This window comes from Schistocerca serialis, chromosome 3 (assembly GCF_023864345.2).
Source record: "Schistocerca serialis cubense isolate TAMUIC-IGC-003099 chromosome 3, iqSchSeri2.2, whole genome shotgun sequence".
NCBI classification, from domain to species: domain Eukaryota; kingdom Metazoa; phylum Arthropoda; class Insecta; order Orthoptera; family Acrididae; genus Schistocerca; species Schistocerca serialis.
In genome coordinates, this window is record NC_064640.1 from 197,420,571 (window position 1) to 197,435,832 (window position 15,262).

Here is a 15,262-nt window from a genome sequence, read left to right on the forward strand (position 1 = left end):
AGTTCTAAGCTACCCAGTGAGCTAAATAGTAAGCTTAGTATTGACAGCATGGTGCTACTCACTACAAACAGTCGTTGGTGAAGCCTTTATCTATCCTATTTTTGTTCACAAAGCTAGTTCAGCTCGCTGGACGGATTTACGACCCAGCGAAAGAAAAACCAAAGCAGAGCTCACGTGCGTGATATCACCCTGCTATACTAGGACACTTTCGGGTGCTTACAACATTGCCCATTCTCAGTGGAGTACAAGTAACCCCAACGAGGGTACAACGTGTGACTCTCGCGTATTGACGTGATTAGAAACACAGGAGAGTTTATTGCTGTGACATATAGCGAAAGAATTCACACAATTAATTTTTTCTTGAAATATACACACATCAAAAAAAGTTTTGCATCACCTCGGCTCCGAGAGTTCCGGAAACTGTACAGAAAATTGGAATAGAGATCAAGATAAACACCCTTTCCGCCCTTTTTATTGCTCGTCAGAACCACACATTGCATGTTGTACCACCATACAACGAGACCTTCAGAGGTGGTGGTCCAGACTGCTGTACACACCAGTACCTCTAATACCCAGTAGAACGTCCTCTTGCATTGATGCATGCCTCTATTCGTCGTGGCGTACTAACCACAAGTTCATCAAGGCACTGTTGGTTCAGATTGTCCCACTCCCCAACGGCGATGCGGCATGAATCCCTCAGAGTGGTTGGTGGGTCACGACGCGATAAACAGCCCTTTTCAATCTACCCCAGACATTTTAGATAGGGTTCATGTCTGGACAACATGCTGGCCACTCTAGTCGAGCAATGTCGTTATCCTGAAGGACGTCATTCACAAGAATTGCACGTTGGGGGACGCGAATTGTTGTCCATGAAGACGAATGCCTCGCCAATGTGCTGCCGATATGGATGCACTATCGGTCGGAGGATGGCATTCTGGCATTCACGTATCGTACAGCCGTTACTGCGCCCACCATGACCACCAGCGGCGTACGTCGACCCCACATAATGCCACCTCGAAACAGCAGGGTACCTCCACTCGCTGGACAGTGTGTCCAAGGCGTTCAGCACGACCGGGTTGCCTCCAAACACGTCCCCGGCGATTGTCTGGTTCAAGGCATATGCGACACTCATCGGTGAAGAGAACGTGATGGCATTCCTGAGCGGTCCGTTCGGCATATTGTTGGTCACATCTGCACCGCGCTGCATGGTGTCGTGGTTGCAATGATGGACCTCGCCATGGACGTCGGGAGTGAATTTGCGCATCATGCAGCCTATTACGCACAGTTTTAGTGGTAACACGACGTCCTGTGACTGCACGAAAAGCAATATTCAACATGGTAGCGTTGGTGTCAGGGTTCCTCCGAGCCATAATCCGTAGGTAGCGGTTATCCACTGCAGTAGTAGCTCTTGGGCAGCCTGAGCGAGGCATGTCATCAACAGTTCCTGTCTCTCTGTATTTCCTTCATGTCCGAACAACGTCTCTTCGGTTCACTCCGAGACGCTTGGACACTGACCTTGTTGAGAGCCTTTCCTGGCACAAAGTAATAATGCGGGTGCCATCTAGACATGGCTGGGCTACAGACAACACGAGCCGTGTATCTCCTTCCTGGTGGAATGACTGGAACTGATCGGCTGTCGGACCCCGTCCGTCTAATAGGCGCTGCTCATGCATGGTTGTTTACATCTTTGGGCGGGTTTAGTGACATCTCTGAAGATTCAAGGGGACTGTGCCTGTGATGTCATATCCACAGTCAACGTCTGTCTTCAGGAGTTCTGGGAACCGGGGTGATGCAAAACTTTTTTTGATGTGTGTATGAATCTCAACGTAACCTATGATAATGACGGTAGCTGAAGAAATGATTAGAAATTTATTCCACAGCCCGGGCTTGAACCAAAGACTCCTCGCTTACTAGACAAGGGTGCTAGTCATTATACCACAGCAACAGTACAGTTTAAGTAACACAACAAGTTGAGGACGTGAATTGAAGTTTGTGTGTGCGGGGGGGGGGGGGGGGGGGGAAGGGGGAGGGGATTGGACAAGAGTAGTCTGTACAGGTGAGTTATCTAAACTGCTAAGGTGGTATGATGGCCAGCATGCCTGAGTGGGAAGCAAGGAGATGCAGTTTCAGCTCCTGGCTGTCGCAGAAATTTTAACTCATTTCTTCAACTTCCATCATTATCGCATGTAGCAGAAGCTTTTACAAGTATCATACTACTCAATATGAGATTGTAAGCCACCCTTGATACGAATACTTTTTGTTTATTTATTTTCCCAAACTAGCTCCAGCAAAATGCCACCACCATCGGTGGTTTGTTTATTCTTTTTACTTTAAAATAATTTCTGTTTGTTGCCTTTTTTTCGCATACGACATGTCCTGTTAGTTGGTCGGCTTTTAGTTTATCGCCAGCCGGTGTGGCAGGGTGGTTCTAGGCGCTTCAGTCTGGAACCGCGCGACCGCAACGGTCGCAGGTTCGAATCCTGCCTCGGGCATGGATGTGTGTGATGTCCTTAGGTTAGTTAGGTTTAAGTAGTTCTAAGTTCTAGGGAACTGATGACCTCAGAAGTTATGTCCCGCCGGCCAGAGTCGCCGAGTGGTTCTAGGCGCTTCAGTCTGGAACCGCACGACTGCTACGGTCGTAGGTTGGAATCCTGGCTCGGGCATGGATGTGTGTGATGTCCTTAGGTTGGTTAGGTTTAAGTAGTTCTAAGTTCTAGGGGACTGATGACCTCAGATGTTAAGTCCCATAGTACTCAGAGCCATTTGAACCATTTTTGTTAAGTCCCATAGCGCTCAGAGCCATTTGAACCATTTTAATTTATCTGAAAACGCAGAGAAAGCATAATTTTTCAGTTTCGTAATAGTTCAGATGTTACTTCGTCTTACTGTTGCACAACAGGTCGAATATGGTCAATGTTGTTAAGGAATAGTAATACTTCTTTCTGTCTATTTATGCACACTACATAGTTCTTATTAGCGTTGAGGGTACTTGTCAATCTTCACACCAAACGGCCACCCTATGCAGGTCATCCTGCATGTCGCTTCCGTTTTCTAGAGTTGAATCGTTGCTATATAGAACGGCACCATTGCATCGGCTCTAACAGTCGCTTGTTGTATTCTCAAATTTAGATCTGACGATTAAAAGCGACATGTTTTTTCCTGTCGATTAAAAAGTGCTAAATATAATCAAAAATCTGCCCCAATGCTCCGTAAACTCGTGCTTTATTCACCAAGTCACAATTCGAAATTGTATCGAGCGCCTCCGCGAAGTCGGGGAATATGGCATTAACAACGGTGACTTTATCTACTGCGTGTTGGATCTAATGATGAACAGAGAGAGCTTAGTCCCAGAAGACTTCGTTTACGGAATCCGTATGGCGAGTTTTTTTCCCCAAACTGGACGTAACAGTTGCCAAAAAACTTTTTGCATGATTTTGCAACTTATTAGTGTCAGTGATATAAGCTTACAATTATGTAAAACCGTCCGACGCCTTTTTTTGAATCGGCAATGACTTGGGCCTTTATCCCGTAGTGCTATATCTACAACTAGCTGACCCGGCGAACTCTGTTCCGCCTTAAAGCCAATAAATAATCAGATTTTGGATGTTAACTTCAATTTTTTATTAGGAAATACAAATAAAAAAGTTAAGTATTTTAATGATTCTTTATGTTTTTTGGTGCATAGCTTCCACTCTTCAAGTAAGTACCTTGTGATACACGACATTTTCTGTTTTATTATCAGGCGCAAGAACAAACAACGCAGATGGTCTTCCGACCCGTGAACATGCCACATATAATTGACCATGTGAAAAACATGGATATTCCAGATTTAAACCACAAACTTTCAAGGATTCGCCTTGTGATTTCTTAATGGTCATGGCGAATGCAAAACGGATCGGAAATTGGTCTTTTGAACTTAAACGGCATATCGGTTGGGATCATCGGGATCCTCGGAATAAGAACTTCCTCACCTTCGAATTCTCCTTTGAGTATCGTCGCGTAAATAACATTGTTCATCAGTTTACTTACCACCAAATGCGTACCGTTGCACAGTTTTGGTTGGTTTATGTTTCGAAGAATGAGTACTACGGAGCCAACTTTTAGGCGTAAATTGTGCGGAGGTAAGCCAGGCACATCCAAGGTGTTTAAAAATTCAGTTGGATAGTTGGTGGCTTCATCTTCATTTGTTACACAATCAATAGATTTGAATGAATGCATTTTACCAATGATCTCATTCTGAAATATGTAGTTTAGGTCATCTACATCTTTATTCTTAGCCGCCAAAATAGCTCGCTCACTCAACCATTCATTACTTTTGTAGTTAGTAGTGATGTTTGGGAATACTTTGTTGATACGTTTGTCTTTCGATGAGGCAAATTTTACAAAAAATTATCTGCATGTTGATCTCTGTTGTTCGCTCGACGATTTCGCATTGGTAACCGAACCGTTTCACGGGCTGTCTCACTTTGCTCTTGTGATTGAGAAACATGAAGTCGAGCCATACTAACGCGGCGCTCTTCACGGGCAATTTGTTGGTCTTCTTCAGTCCTTTCATTAGCAGTGTTTTTTTTGTATCCTTCTTGCATTACGGCTTTGTCGAGATATATTCGATCGTCTTGGTCGCTACATTGTTAATGATGATTCAAAGAAAATACAAATTATTTCTTTAAATTTTTAATTAATGATATAGACTGATACTTAACCATAGACATTTAGCTGTCATTTGCGTTTTGTTATTCCATTTCAGATGCGTTTTTGTTATACCACGTTTTATAGTGACGTTTAGCTGACATTTGCGTTTTGTTATTCCATGCCAGATGCGATTTTGTTATGCCACGTTTTATAGCGGTCGAAGGGGATAAAAAGTATCCTATGTCCGTCTCCTGGTTCTAAGCTACCTCTCCACAGACTTTGAACCAAATCGGTGCAGCCGTTCTTGAGTCATAAATAGTGTAACTAACACGACTTTCTTTTATATATATATAGATTACTTACAGATTTTGACAAAAAACTTTGACAGCTCCGAAACTAAAGAACTTTTAGGGAAAATAACGCATTTTTCAAGTATTCGTCAATTTTTCATTATTTTTAAGATGTATTCTGCTATTCGGGGCGGAGACAAATCCAACAAATCAAAAACCATGAAAATTTTTATTCGTCAATTTTTCATTATTTTTAAGATGTATTCTGCTATTCGGGGCGGAGACAAATCCAACAAATCAAAAACCATGAAAATTGGTCCAGCAGATCTCGAGTTATAAGTGTTGTAACAAACCCGACTTTGTTTTATATATATAGATTACATCCGTAATCTACAATGCACTGTGAATTGCGAGACAGCGGGTAATTCCCATTATACCACTAACCACAGTATGTAGCGCGGGAAGAATGACTGCCCGAACGCCTCTGGCGCGCTGTAAGTAATCTAACCCTGTCTTCGCGATTCTACGGCTGCAGTAGTGGGAGTTGCAGTATATTCCTACATTCCTTACTCAATGCTGGTTCTTGAAACTTTTTAAGAAGACTTTCGTCCGATACTTAGCGTCTGTGTTGAGTCAGCTGGCACATGATACTCTGTAGCGTCTACCACGGGTGAAACGAACTTGTCACCACACGTGGTGATCTTCTTTGTATAGTTCAATATTCTTGAGCAATATTCGAGTATGGGTCGCCAGGGTGTTTTGTGAGAAGTCTCCTTTGTAGACAGCTTGCATTTTCGCAGCATCTTACCAATACTGGCCGGCTGTTGGTGGCCGAGCGGTTCTGGCGCTACAGTCTGGAACCGCGCGACCGCTACGGTCGCAGGTTCGAATCCTGCCTCGGGCATGGATGTGTGTGTTGTCCTTAGGTTAGTTAGGTTTAAGTAGTTCTAAGTTCTAGGGGACTTATGACCTCAGCAGTTGAGTCCCATAGTGCTCAGAGCCATTTGAACCATTTTTTGAACCAATAATGGGTGTCGGCCACCTGCTTTACCTACAAATGAGCCTTCGTGATCGTTACGTTTCGTATCTCCATAAACCGTTACTGCCACGTATTTGTATGAGTCCACCGACAGCAGTTGCTACTCAGTGATTTTATAGTGGGAGAACAGTGCATTTTTTTCGTTTTGTGAAGTGCACAGTTTTACATTTAGGAACAATTAAAGCAAGTTGAAAATCTTCGCACGACTCTGAAATCTTATGAAGATGTAAACATAAACTTGTACTGCATTTTTCTGGTGGTACTTAGTTACAGATAAAAAAAAGTTTGATGTTACTGCTAATATTGTTTGTCAGGTCTTAACATACAACAAGAACAAAATCAAATGGCTCCGAGCACTATGGGACTTAACATCTGAGGTCATCAGTCCCCTAGACTTAGAACTACTTAAACCTAACTAACCTGACATCACACATCCATGCCAAAGGCAGGATTCGAACCTGCGACACTTCCCTGGGGCGCACCTGAAGTGTCTATCTATCGATGATACTGCATCCGAGATAACACGCTGAGTTCGGCCTACAGAAATTTTTGAAATTTTGTGGTAAGTTCCTATGGGACCAAACTGCTAAGGTCATCGGTCCCTAGGCTTACACACTACGTAATCTAACTTAAACTAACTTGCGCTAACGACACCCCACACACCCATGCCCGAGGGAGGACTCGAACGTCCGACGGGGGTATCCGCGCGAGCCGTTGCAAGGTGCCTAAGACGGCACGGCTACCCCGCGCGGTTCTCCCTACGGAGAAACCCTTAACACAGACCCAAATTTGGCTTCATGTCGGTAGGAGGCGACTCTGAGTGGGCGTGGTGCTGTGCAGGTGAGATGACGGTGAGCTACCAGTATGAGGTGGCGTCGTCGACGAGCGGCGGATTCACGCGCCTGCTCTTCATGTGGCGCGGCAGCCTCTACAAGCTCATCTACCGCGAGCTGCTGCTCTTCGTCGTCTCCTTCGGACTGCTGAGTGCGCTCTATCGGAACGCCTTCACCAAGGACCAGAGAACGTGAGTACGCACTTCTCCCTTCTTTCTTAATTCTTTACATCTAACAATAGCTTTGGGCCACCACTATACAGAGTGCCCAATACATTTGGGTTCAAAATTATACAGATGTTTTTGTTGTTGTTGTGGTAGTGGTGGTCTTCAGTTCGAAGACTGGTTTGACAAAGCTCTCTTCGCCTCCTCGCAAGCCTATCGGACGACAGTTTTGTTTTTCTCGATTATCGCATTCTCCCGAGTAGCCCCCGCCAGGGGGCTATTTGTTCTCCAGAATATTTTCTCCGAGAGGTTGCCATCGACATTAAACCGTATAGTATAGCTTCAAGTCCTAGGGGGATATAACAGTTGCAGTTTCCCGTCGTTTTCATTCGTTCGCAAAACCGACGCAGTAACGAAACGTTGGTTAAGACCAGTCAATCATCCAGACTGTTGCCCCTGCAACTACTGAAAGGATTGCTGCCCCTTTTCAGGAACCACATGTTTATCTGGCCATTTCACAGATACAGTTTCGTTGTGGTTGCGCCTACTATTCGGCTCTCTGTATCTTCGAGCCACGAAAGCCAGCGCACCTCGGCGAGGTCCACGGTTTATAGAGAGATACAGATGTACGAGGGTGAGTCAAATGAAAACCTTAAATATTTTTTAAAATATTATTTATTGTGAAGAAATAGTACAAAGCTGTATCACTTTTCAACATAATCTCCCCCACCGTCAATGCAAGTCCTCCAGCGCTTACAAAGTGCATAAATTCCTTTAGAAAAAATTCTTTTGGTAGTCCGCACAACCACTCATGCACCGCGTGGCGTACCTCTTCATCAGAACGGAACTTCGTTCCTCCCATTGCGTCTTTGAGTGGTCCAAACATATGGAAATCACTTGGGGCAAGGTCTGGTGAGTATGGTGGATGCGGAAGACACTCAGAATGGAAGTGAACCCAGGTTTAGTCCCCAGTAACGATTCTTGCAAGGAAGCCATCACCTTCTCGTTCAAAGCGCCGAAGAAGTTCTTCACAAGCATCAACACGTGGTTCTCTCATTTCAGGAGTCAGCTGCCGTGGCACCCATCTTGCAGACACTTCGTGAAACTGGAGCACATCATGCACAATGTGGGTGCTGACCCATGACTAATCTGTAAACATGCTGCAATGTCATTCAGTGTCACTCGGCGTTTTTTTGTTTTGTTTTTTGGCTTCAACTGCTGCAATGTTCTGTGGAGTCACAACTCGTTGTGCCTGGCCTGGACGAGGAGCATCTTCCACTGAAGTCACACCATTTGCGAACTTCCTACTCCATTCGTAGGCGTCCTGATGTGACAAACATGCATCACCGTACTGTACCTTCTTTCGTCGATGAATTTCAATAGGTTTCACACCTTCACTACGAAAAAACCGAATAACAAAAGGCTGTTCTTCCTTGGTGCAAGTCGCAAGTGGGGCAGCCATCTTTATACTGATACTGCGACAGTATGCGTGCATCTACACTAGGCTGCCACCTACAGGCGTTTTTGCACGCTGTTTGTAGCACGCTTGCCAACTTACAGGATAACGGCGCGAAATTTTGATTTGTTATTACAAATTTAAGGTTTTTATTTGACTCACCCTCGTAGTTGATATGAAACAGAGTGCTTCGAGGTAACGAACCAATGGTGAGAAATGAGCATCCAGTTATTTTTTATTCACATAAAAACCTAACAACTTACTGAAAGTTAGCTCGCAGCATTGTTGATCGTGACATGGGATGTAGCGAAGGCTGTGCTGCAACAGTAAACGAATAAACCTAAATGTTAAGGTTTAGGTTTACTAACACTCTTTATTCCGTATTCACTGGGTTGACAAACGGTGAACAAGAAGTACAGAATAACATAGTCCAAAAACAGTCCGGGCCAGAGGCGGTAGTTGTCTTCTCGGCCACAGGATCCTGACAGGTTAGGCGGCGATCACCTAGAGGGTGTGGCGTTTGTCTTGTGGCGACCATTCGCAGCTCGCAGCGCCATCAGCGGTAAGGGCGGAAAGTCTGGACCGATTTCGGACAGTTGTGATAGCTCCATCTCGCCGTCCGAGACGGTAACGTCATTGAAAGTACGTGTATCATGCACATAAATGTGAAACAAAGAGCTACGAGTTACAGAACAAAAGGCAGTTGCAGCGATCAAAATGCAGTCCACAAAATCGCAGTATTAATGAAGAGACATATATACACTACTGGCCATTAAAATTGCTACACCAAGAAGAAATGCAGATGATAAACAGGTATTCATTGGATAAATACATCATACTAGAACTGACATGTGATTACATTTTAATGCAATTTGGGTGCATAGATCCTGAAAAATCAGTACCCAGAACAACCACCTCTGGCCATAATAACGGCCTTGATATGCCTGGGCATTGAGTCGAACAGAGCTTGGATAGCGTGTACAGGTACAGCTGCCCATGCAGCTTCAACACAATACCACAGTTCATCAAGAGTAGTGACTGGCGTATTGTGACGAGCCAGTTGCTCGGCCACCATTGACCAGACGTTTTCAGTTGGCGAGAGATCTGGAGAATGTGCTGGCCAGGGCAGCAGTCGAACATTTTATGTATCCAGAAAGGCTCGTACAGGACCTGCAACATGCGGTCGTGCATTATCCTGCTGAAATTTAGGATTTCGCAGGGATCGAATGAAGGGTACAGCCACGGGTCGTAACACATCCGAAATGTAACATCCACTGTTCAAAGTGCCGTCAATGCAAACAAGAGGTGACCGAGACGTGTAACCAATGGCACCCCCATACCATCACGCCGAGTGATACGCCAGTATGGTGATGACGAATACACGCTTCCAGTGTGCATTCACCGCGATGTCCTCTAACACGGATGCGACCATCATGGTGCTGTAAACAGAACCTGGATTCATCCCAAAAAATGACGTTTTGCCATTCGTGCACCCAGGTTCGTCGTTGAGTACACCATCACAGGCGCTCCTGTCTGTGATGCAGTGTCAAGGGTAACCGCAGTCACGGTCTCCGAGCTGATAGTCCATGCTGCTACAAATGACGTCGAACTGTTCGTGCAGATGGTTGTTGTCTTGCAAACGTCTCCATCTGTTGACTCAGGGATCGAGATGTGGCTGCACGATCCGTTACAGCCATGCGGATAAGATGCCTGTCATCTCGACTGCTAGTGATACGAGGCCGTTGGAATCCAGCACGGCGTTCCGTATTACCCTTCTGAACCCACCGATTCCATATTCTGCTAACAGTCATTGGATCTCGACCAACGCGAGCAGCAATGTCGCGATACGATAAACCGCAATCGCGATAGGCCACAATCCGACCTATATCTACATCTACATCTACATCTACATTTATACTCCGCAAGGCACCCGACGGTGTGTGGCGGAGGGCACTTTACGTGCCACTGTCATTACCTCCCTTTCCTGTTCCAGTCGCGTATGGTTCGCGGGAAGAACGACTGTCTGAAAGCCTCCGTGCGCACTCTAATCTCTCTAATTTTACATTCGTGATCTCCTCGGGAGGTATAAGTAGGGGGAAGCAATATATTCGATACCTCATCCAGAAACGCACCCTCTCGAAACCTGGCGAGCAAGCTACACCGCGATGCAGAGCGCCTCTCTTGCAGAGTCTGCCACTTCTCAATGGTCGGAAACGTGATGGTACGCATTTCGCCTCCTTACACGAGGCGTCACAACAACGTTTCACCAGGCAACGCCGGGTAACTGCTGTTTGTGTATGAGAAATCTGTTAGAAACTTTCCTCATATCAGCACGTTGTGCGTGTCGCCACTGGTGCCAACCTTGTGTGAATCCTCTGAAAAGCTAATCATTTGCATATCACAGCATCTTCTTCCTGTCGGTTATATTTCGCGTCTGTATCACGTCATCTTCATGGTGTAGCAATTTTAATGGCCAGTAGTGTATTACGCCAACTGAAGGTGGGTGACAACCCGAAACGCGTCTTGACATGAATAAATTTATATAAAAAGCGTATAACCGGTGTTTTTGTTAAAGTCGTTTAATCCACTGCCGCGAATTTCAGCCACCATTATCGCGGATAAGTTCAAATGTGTGTGAAATCTTATGGGACTTAACTGCTAAGGTCATCAGTCCCTAAGCTTACACACTACTTAACCTAAATTATCCTAAGGACAAACACACCCATGCCCGATGGAGGATCAGCCGCACAGTCCATGACTGCAGCGGCACAGACCGCTCGGCTAATCCCGCGCGGCTCGTGGATAAGCTTCGTTAGTCTTTCAAAGCAATATGTTCCGAAAATTTACAGTTTGTGGAATATCGAGGTTAATCAGGGAGAGGAACGGATTGCCATTGTGAATTGACTTCAGCATTGGAAGTCACTCTCTTTCCTCTACTGTAATTCCATAGTTGTAGCATTTGATCCAACCAGTGGCAAGTTACGCGATCTTACTTAGTTTCTGTGCTAGTTTACTCGTTGGAGTTTTTGATGGTTCAAGCTCAGAGTAAAAAGGATGTGTCACGTAAGATCCATTGAGAAATTAAGAGGAAATTGGAAAGACGTGAAGAGTGGAGATCCGCTGCGAACTTAGCTGCTGCCAACCAATCCTCGGACTGATGACTACAGAAGAAGTTGGACATGAATTGGGAATCCTATACTGGGATGCGGAATGATGTGGTCGAGCTGGAAGCCGGTCTGTTATGATTAACGGATTTTAAGTTGTTTCGTTGGGGTGCAGTACTTACGGATAACAGAAAAAAATGAAATGAAATGAGTGTATGTCATCATTGGCTGGGAGGCCCCATCCGGGGAAGTTCGGCCGGCGAGTGCAAGTCTGATTTCAGTCGACGCCACATTGGGCGACTTACGCGCCGGTGACGAGGATGAAATGATGATGAGGACAACACAACACCCAGTCCCCCAACGGAGAAAAGTCTCCAACCCGACCGGGAATCGAACCCGGGCCCGCTTGTATGGGAGGAGAGCACGTGACCACCCAGCTAAACCGGCGGACGTAATAGAAAATGTGTGGGTTGAAATCTCGTGTTGGAACGTCTTCGACTTCGCTCGAATCAATCGTAGCTCGCTTTCCTCGGGGAGAGTGCCGAATCGGGTTTACCGCAGAATGAATCTGGACACCAGGCCACGTGACAGGAAATCAGCATGTGCAAGCACCTCTTTCCTCTACTGCGGTGGCTGCGGCTGCTCCTTCAACAGAATACGGGCGTGCACGTGGGGTATGACTTACGTTAGTGGAAGCTACGTGGGACATGGAGCAACCTATGAAATTTGGATGAATACTCCTGTACTGTCAGTATCTTTATCGCGTAGATATTACTACTTACTTTCTATATAAAGTGATTCACTTAAAAATAGTTGAACAAATCAGCAAATATAATATTCTCAGTCAGTAATAATTTGGATTTTAGAAGAATCTTTCGACCATCCACAAATTTTTGTGATCTGTCGAAGACATTTGACTCTACACATTACAGCATCCTATTAGAGAAATTTAAATTCTGTGGTTTTCAACGAACAATAACTGGTTAATTTCACACATAACTGACAGACAGCAGAGAGTCATATCAAACACTCCAGGTGGTTTGCATGAGGACACTACTTCTGACGGGAAACAAGTAAATACTGATGATCGACGAAGTTCAATACTGAGTTTGCTCCTATTTCTGCGGCCGATCAAACAGAAATAGTGCTACTCGCTGATGATACGAGAAGCGTAATCAGCCTCTGTAAGCATGTTAAAGTGTAGGCTTCCTTACTTCCTTCCCATTCATAAATATCACATCCAGTAGTATTTTGACACAGTTCCACATTTAACATGTTTCTGTGTAATCAATACTTTGACTATCAAGGTATTAGATGGTGTAAATCCGTAACCCTCACGTAGTCCACCATTTAAAATCCTAGGCATACTAACAACAGTCTCACAATACATCTATTAAGTCGTGAATTTTGTGGCTATCAATCACTCAAATTCATAAATTTAGTTCTCGGAACAATAATTATCTTCATTATACACAACTTAAATTTTCTGTTCCACAGAAATGGCCAACGTATGCAGCCATGTGAGTTGGTTGCGGTTACTAAATTTAATTTTAGATTGAGATTAATGCATAATCCGGTCATTTCAATGGACAGCATGTAGCCAAAATTTCACTACAGTTATGTAATATATCTGTGAACCTGTTGACTTGTTTCACTCTATAGAAAGATATCATCGACAAGACCGACGGTATCTGCAAATGAACCACACTAAACTGTACCTTAAGAAATGGATTACGTCATACGAAATATGGAAGTGCCAAACAAGGGCGACGTCAACAACTGTCTAATGACTGGGTTCTCAGGTTATCCTCGGTTCTAACCAGCGTCTGGCGGATGGAGGGGGGGGGGGGGAGGAGTTTGTTTGAAGACAGATAGAAGAGATTATCGAGGGCTCTTTCATTTCTGTGACGGACTCGGCCACATATTTCTTACTTGTGCACATCAGTTCCAAGCAATTTTTTCCTACTAATCAACCAAAAACATTGCGCGATCGAAGGCATAAAGTTAAAACATTCTACATATTTCAACATCGTTGGTTGCTCGTGATAACACCTGAGCTACAAACCTAACCATCCACCTAATTATGGAGAAAAAAATGCACCGACACACGTTGCAAATAAAAAATTTAAGTCAGTGACTGGTTACGTCGCTTTTTTATGTTTGCAATAGACAGTGACAGAAACAACCGACCAAACACTTGTATGTGCAAATGTTCTTTCAGTCTCTTAATTCACCATTTTGGCCAACTGACTCTCTTGTATTTATGAATCGCTTCAGAAAAGTTTTTATCACAAGAAATATACGTCACATAGTTGAGATGAAAGTAAACTATTGGCCATTAAAATTCCTACACCAAAAAGAAATGCAGATGATAAACGGGTATTCATTGGACAGATATATTATACTAGAACTGACATGTGATTACATTTTCACGCAATTTGGGAGCATAGATCCTGAGAAATCAGTACCCAGTACGCCTGGGCATTGAGTCAAACAGAGCTTGGATGGCGTGTACAGTTGCAGCTGACGATGCAGCTTCAACACGATACCACAGTTCATCAAGAGTAGTGACTGGCATATTGTGACGATCCAGTTGCTCGGTCAGCATTGACCAGATTTTCAATCGGTGAGAGATCTGGAGAATGTGCTGGCCAGGGCAGCAGTCGAACATTTTCTGTATCCAGAAAGGCCCGTACAGGACCTGAAACATGATGAAATGTAGGGTTTCGCAGGGATCGAATGAATGATAGAGCCACGGGTCGTAACACATCTGAAATGTAACGTCCACTGTTCAAAGTGCCGTCAATGCGAACAAGAGGTGGCAGAGACGTGTAACCAATAGCACCCCATACCATCTCGCCAGGTGATACGCCAGTATGGCGATGACGAATACACGCTTCCAATGTGCGTTCACCGCAATGTCGCCAAACACGGATGCGACCATCATGATACTGTAAACAGAACCTGGATTCATCCGAAAAAATGACGTTTTGCCATTCGTGCACCCAGGTTCGTCGTTGAGTACACCATCGCAGGCGCTTCTATCTGTGATGGAGCGTCAAGGGTAACCGCAGCCATGGTCTCCGAGCTGAGTCCATGCTGCCGAGCCGCGCGGTATTAACCGAGCGGTCTCGGACGCTGCAGTCATGGACTATGCTACTGGTCCCAGCGGAGGTTCAAGTCCTCCCTCGGGCATGGGTGTGTGTGTTTGTCCTTAGGATAATTTAGGTTAAGGGAGTGTGTAAGCTTATGGACTGATGACCTTAGCCGTTAAGTCCCATAAGATTTCACACACATTTGAACATTTTTGAACATGCTGCTGCAAACGTCGTCGAACTGTTCGTGCAGATGGTTGTTGTCTTGCAAACGTCCCCATCTGTTGACTCAGGGATCGAGACGTGGCTGCACGATCCGTTACAGCCATGCGGATAAGATGCCTGTCATCTCGACTGCTAGTGATACGAGGCCGTTGGGATCCAGCACGGCGTTCCGTATTACCCTCCTGAACCCACCGATTCCATATTCTGCTAACAGTCATTGGATCTCGACCAAGGCGAGGAGCAATTTCGCGATACGATTAACCACAATCGTGATAGGCTACAATCCGACCTTTATCAAAGTCGGAAACTTGATGGTATGCATTTCTTCTCCTTACACGAGGCATCACAACAACGTTTCCCAGGCAACGCCGGTCAACTGCTGTTTGTGTATGAGAAATCGGTTGGAAACTTTCCTCATGGCAGC

General features: G+C 45.0%; 1 protein-coding gene across 8 annotated transcripts in view; it reads left to right on the plus strand.

Annotated features, from left to right (window-relative positions):
• Positions 1-15,262, plus strand: part of LOC126469904 (bestrophin-2-like) — a 668,302-nt gene that overhangs the window by 207,393 nt on the left and 445,647 nt on the right. For 7 of the 8 annotated variants that reach the window (XM_050097253.1, XM_050097257.1, XM_050097256.1 and 4 more), the window contains exon 2: positions 6,802-6,985. In XM_050097253.1, coding sequence (XP_049953210.1) covers positions 6,807-6,985 — 179 coding nt within the window. In that variant the 5' untranslated portion in view covers positions 6,802-6,806. Of the gene's footprint in view, positions 1-6,768; positions 6,986-15,262 lie in introns of all 8 variants that reach the window. The other variant, XM_050097254.1, reaches the window with a different exon arrangement.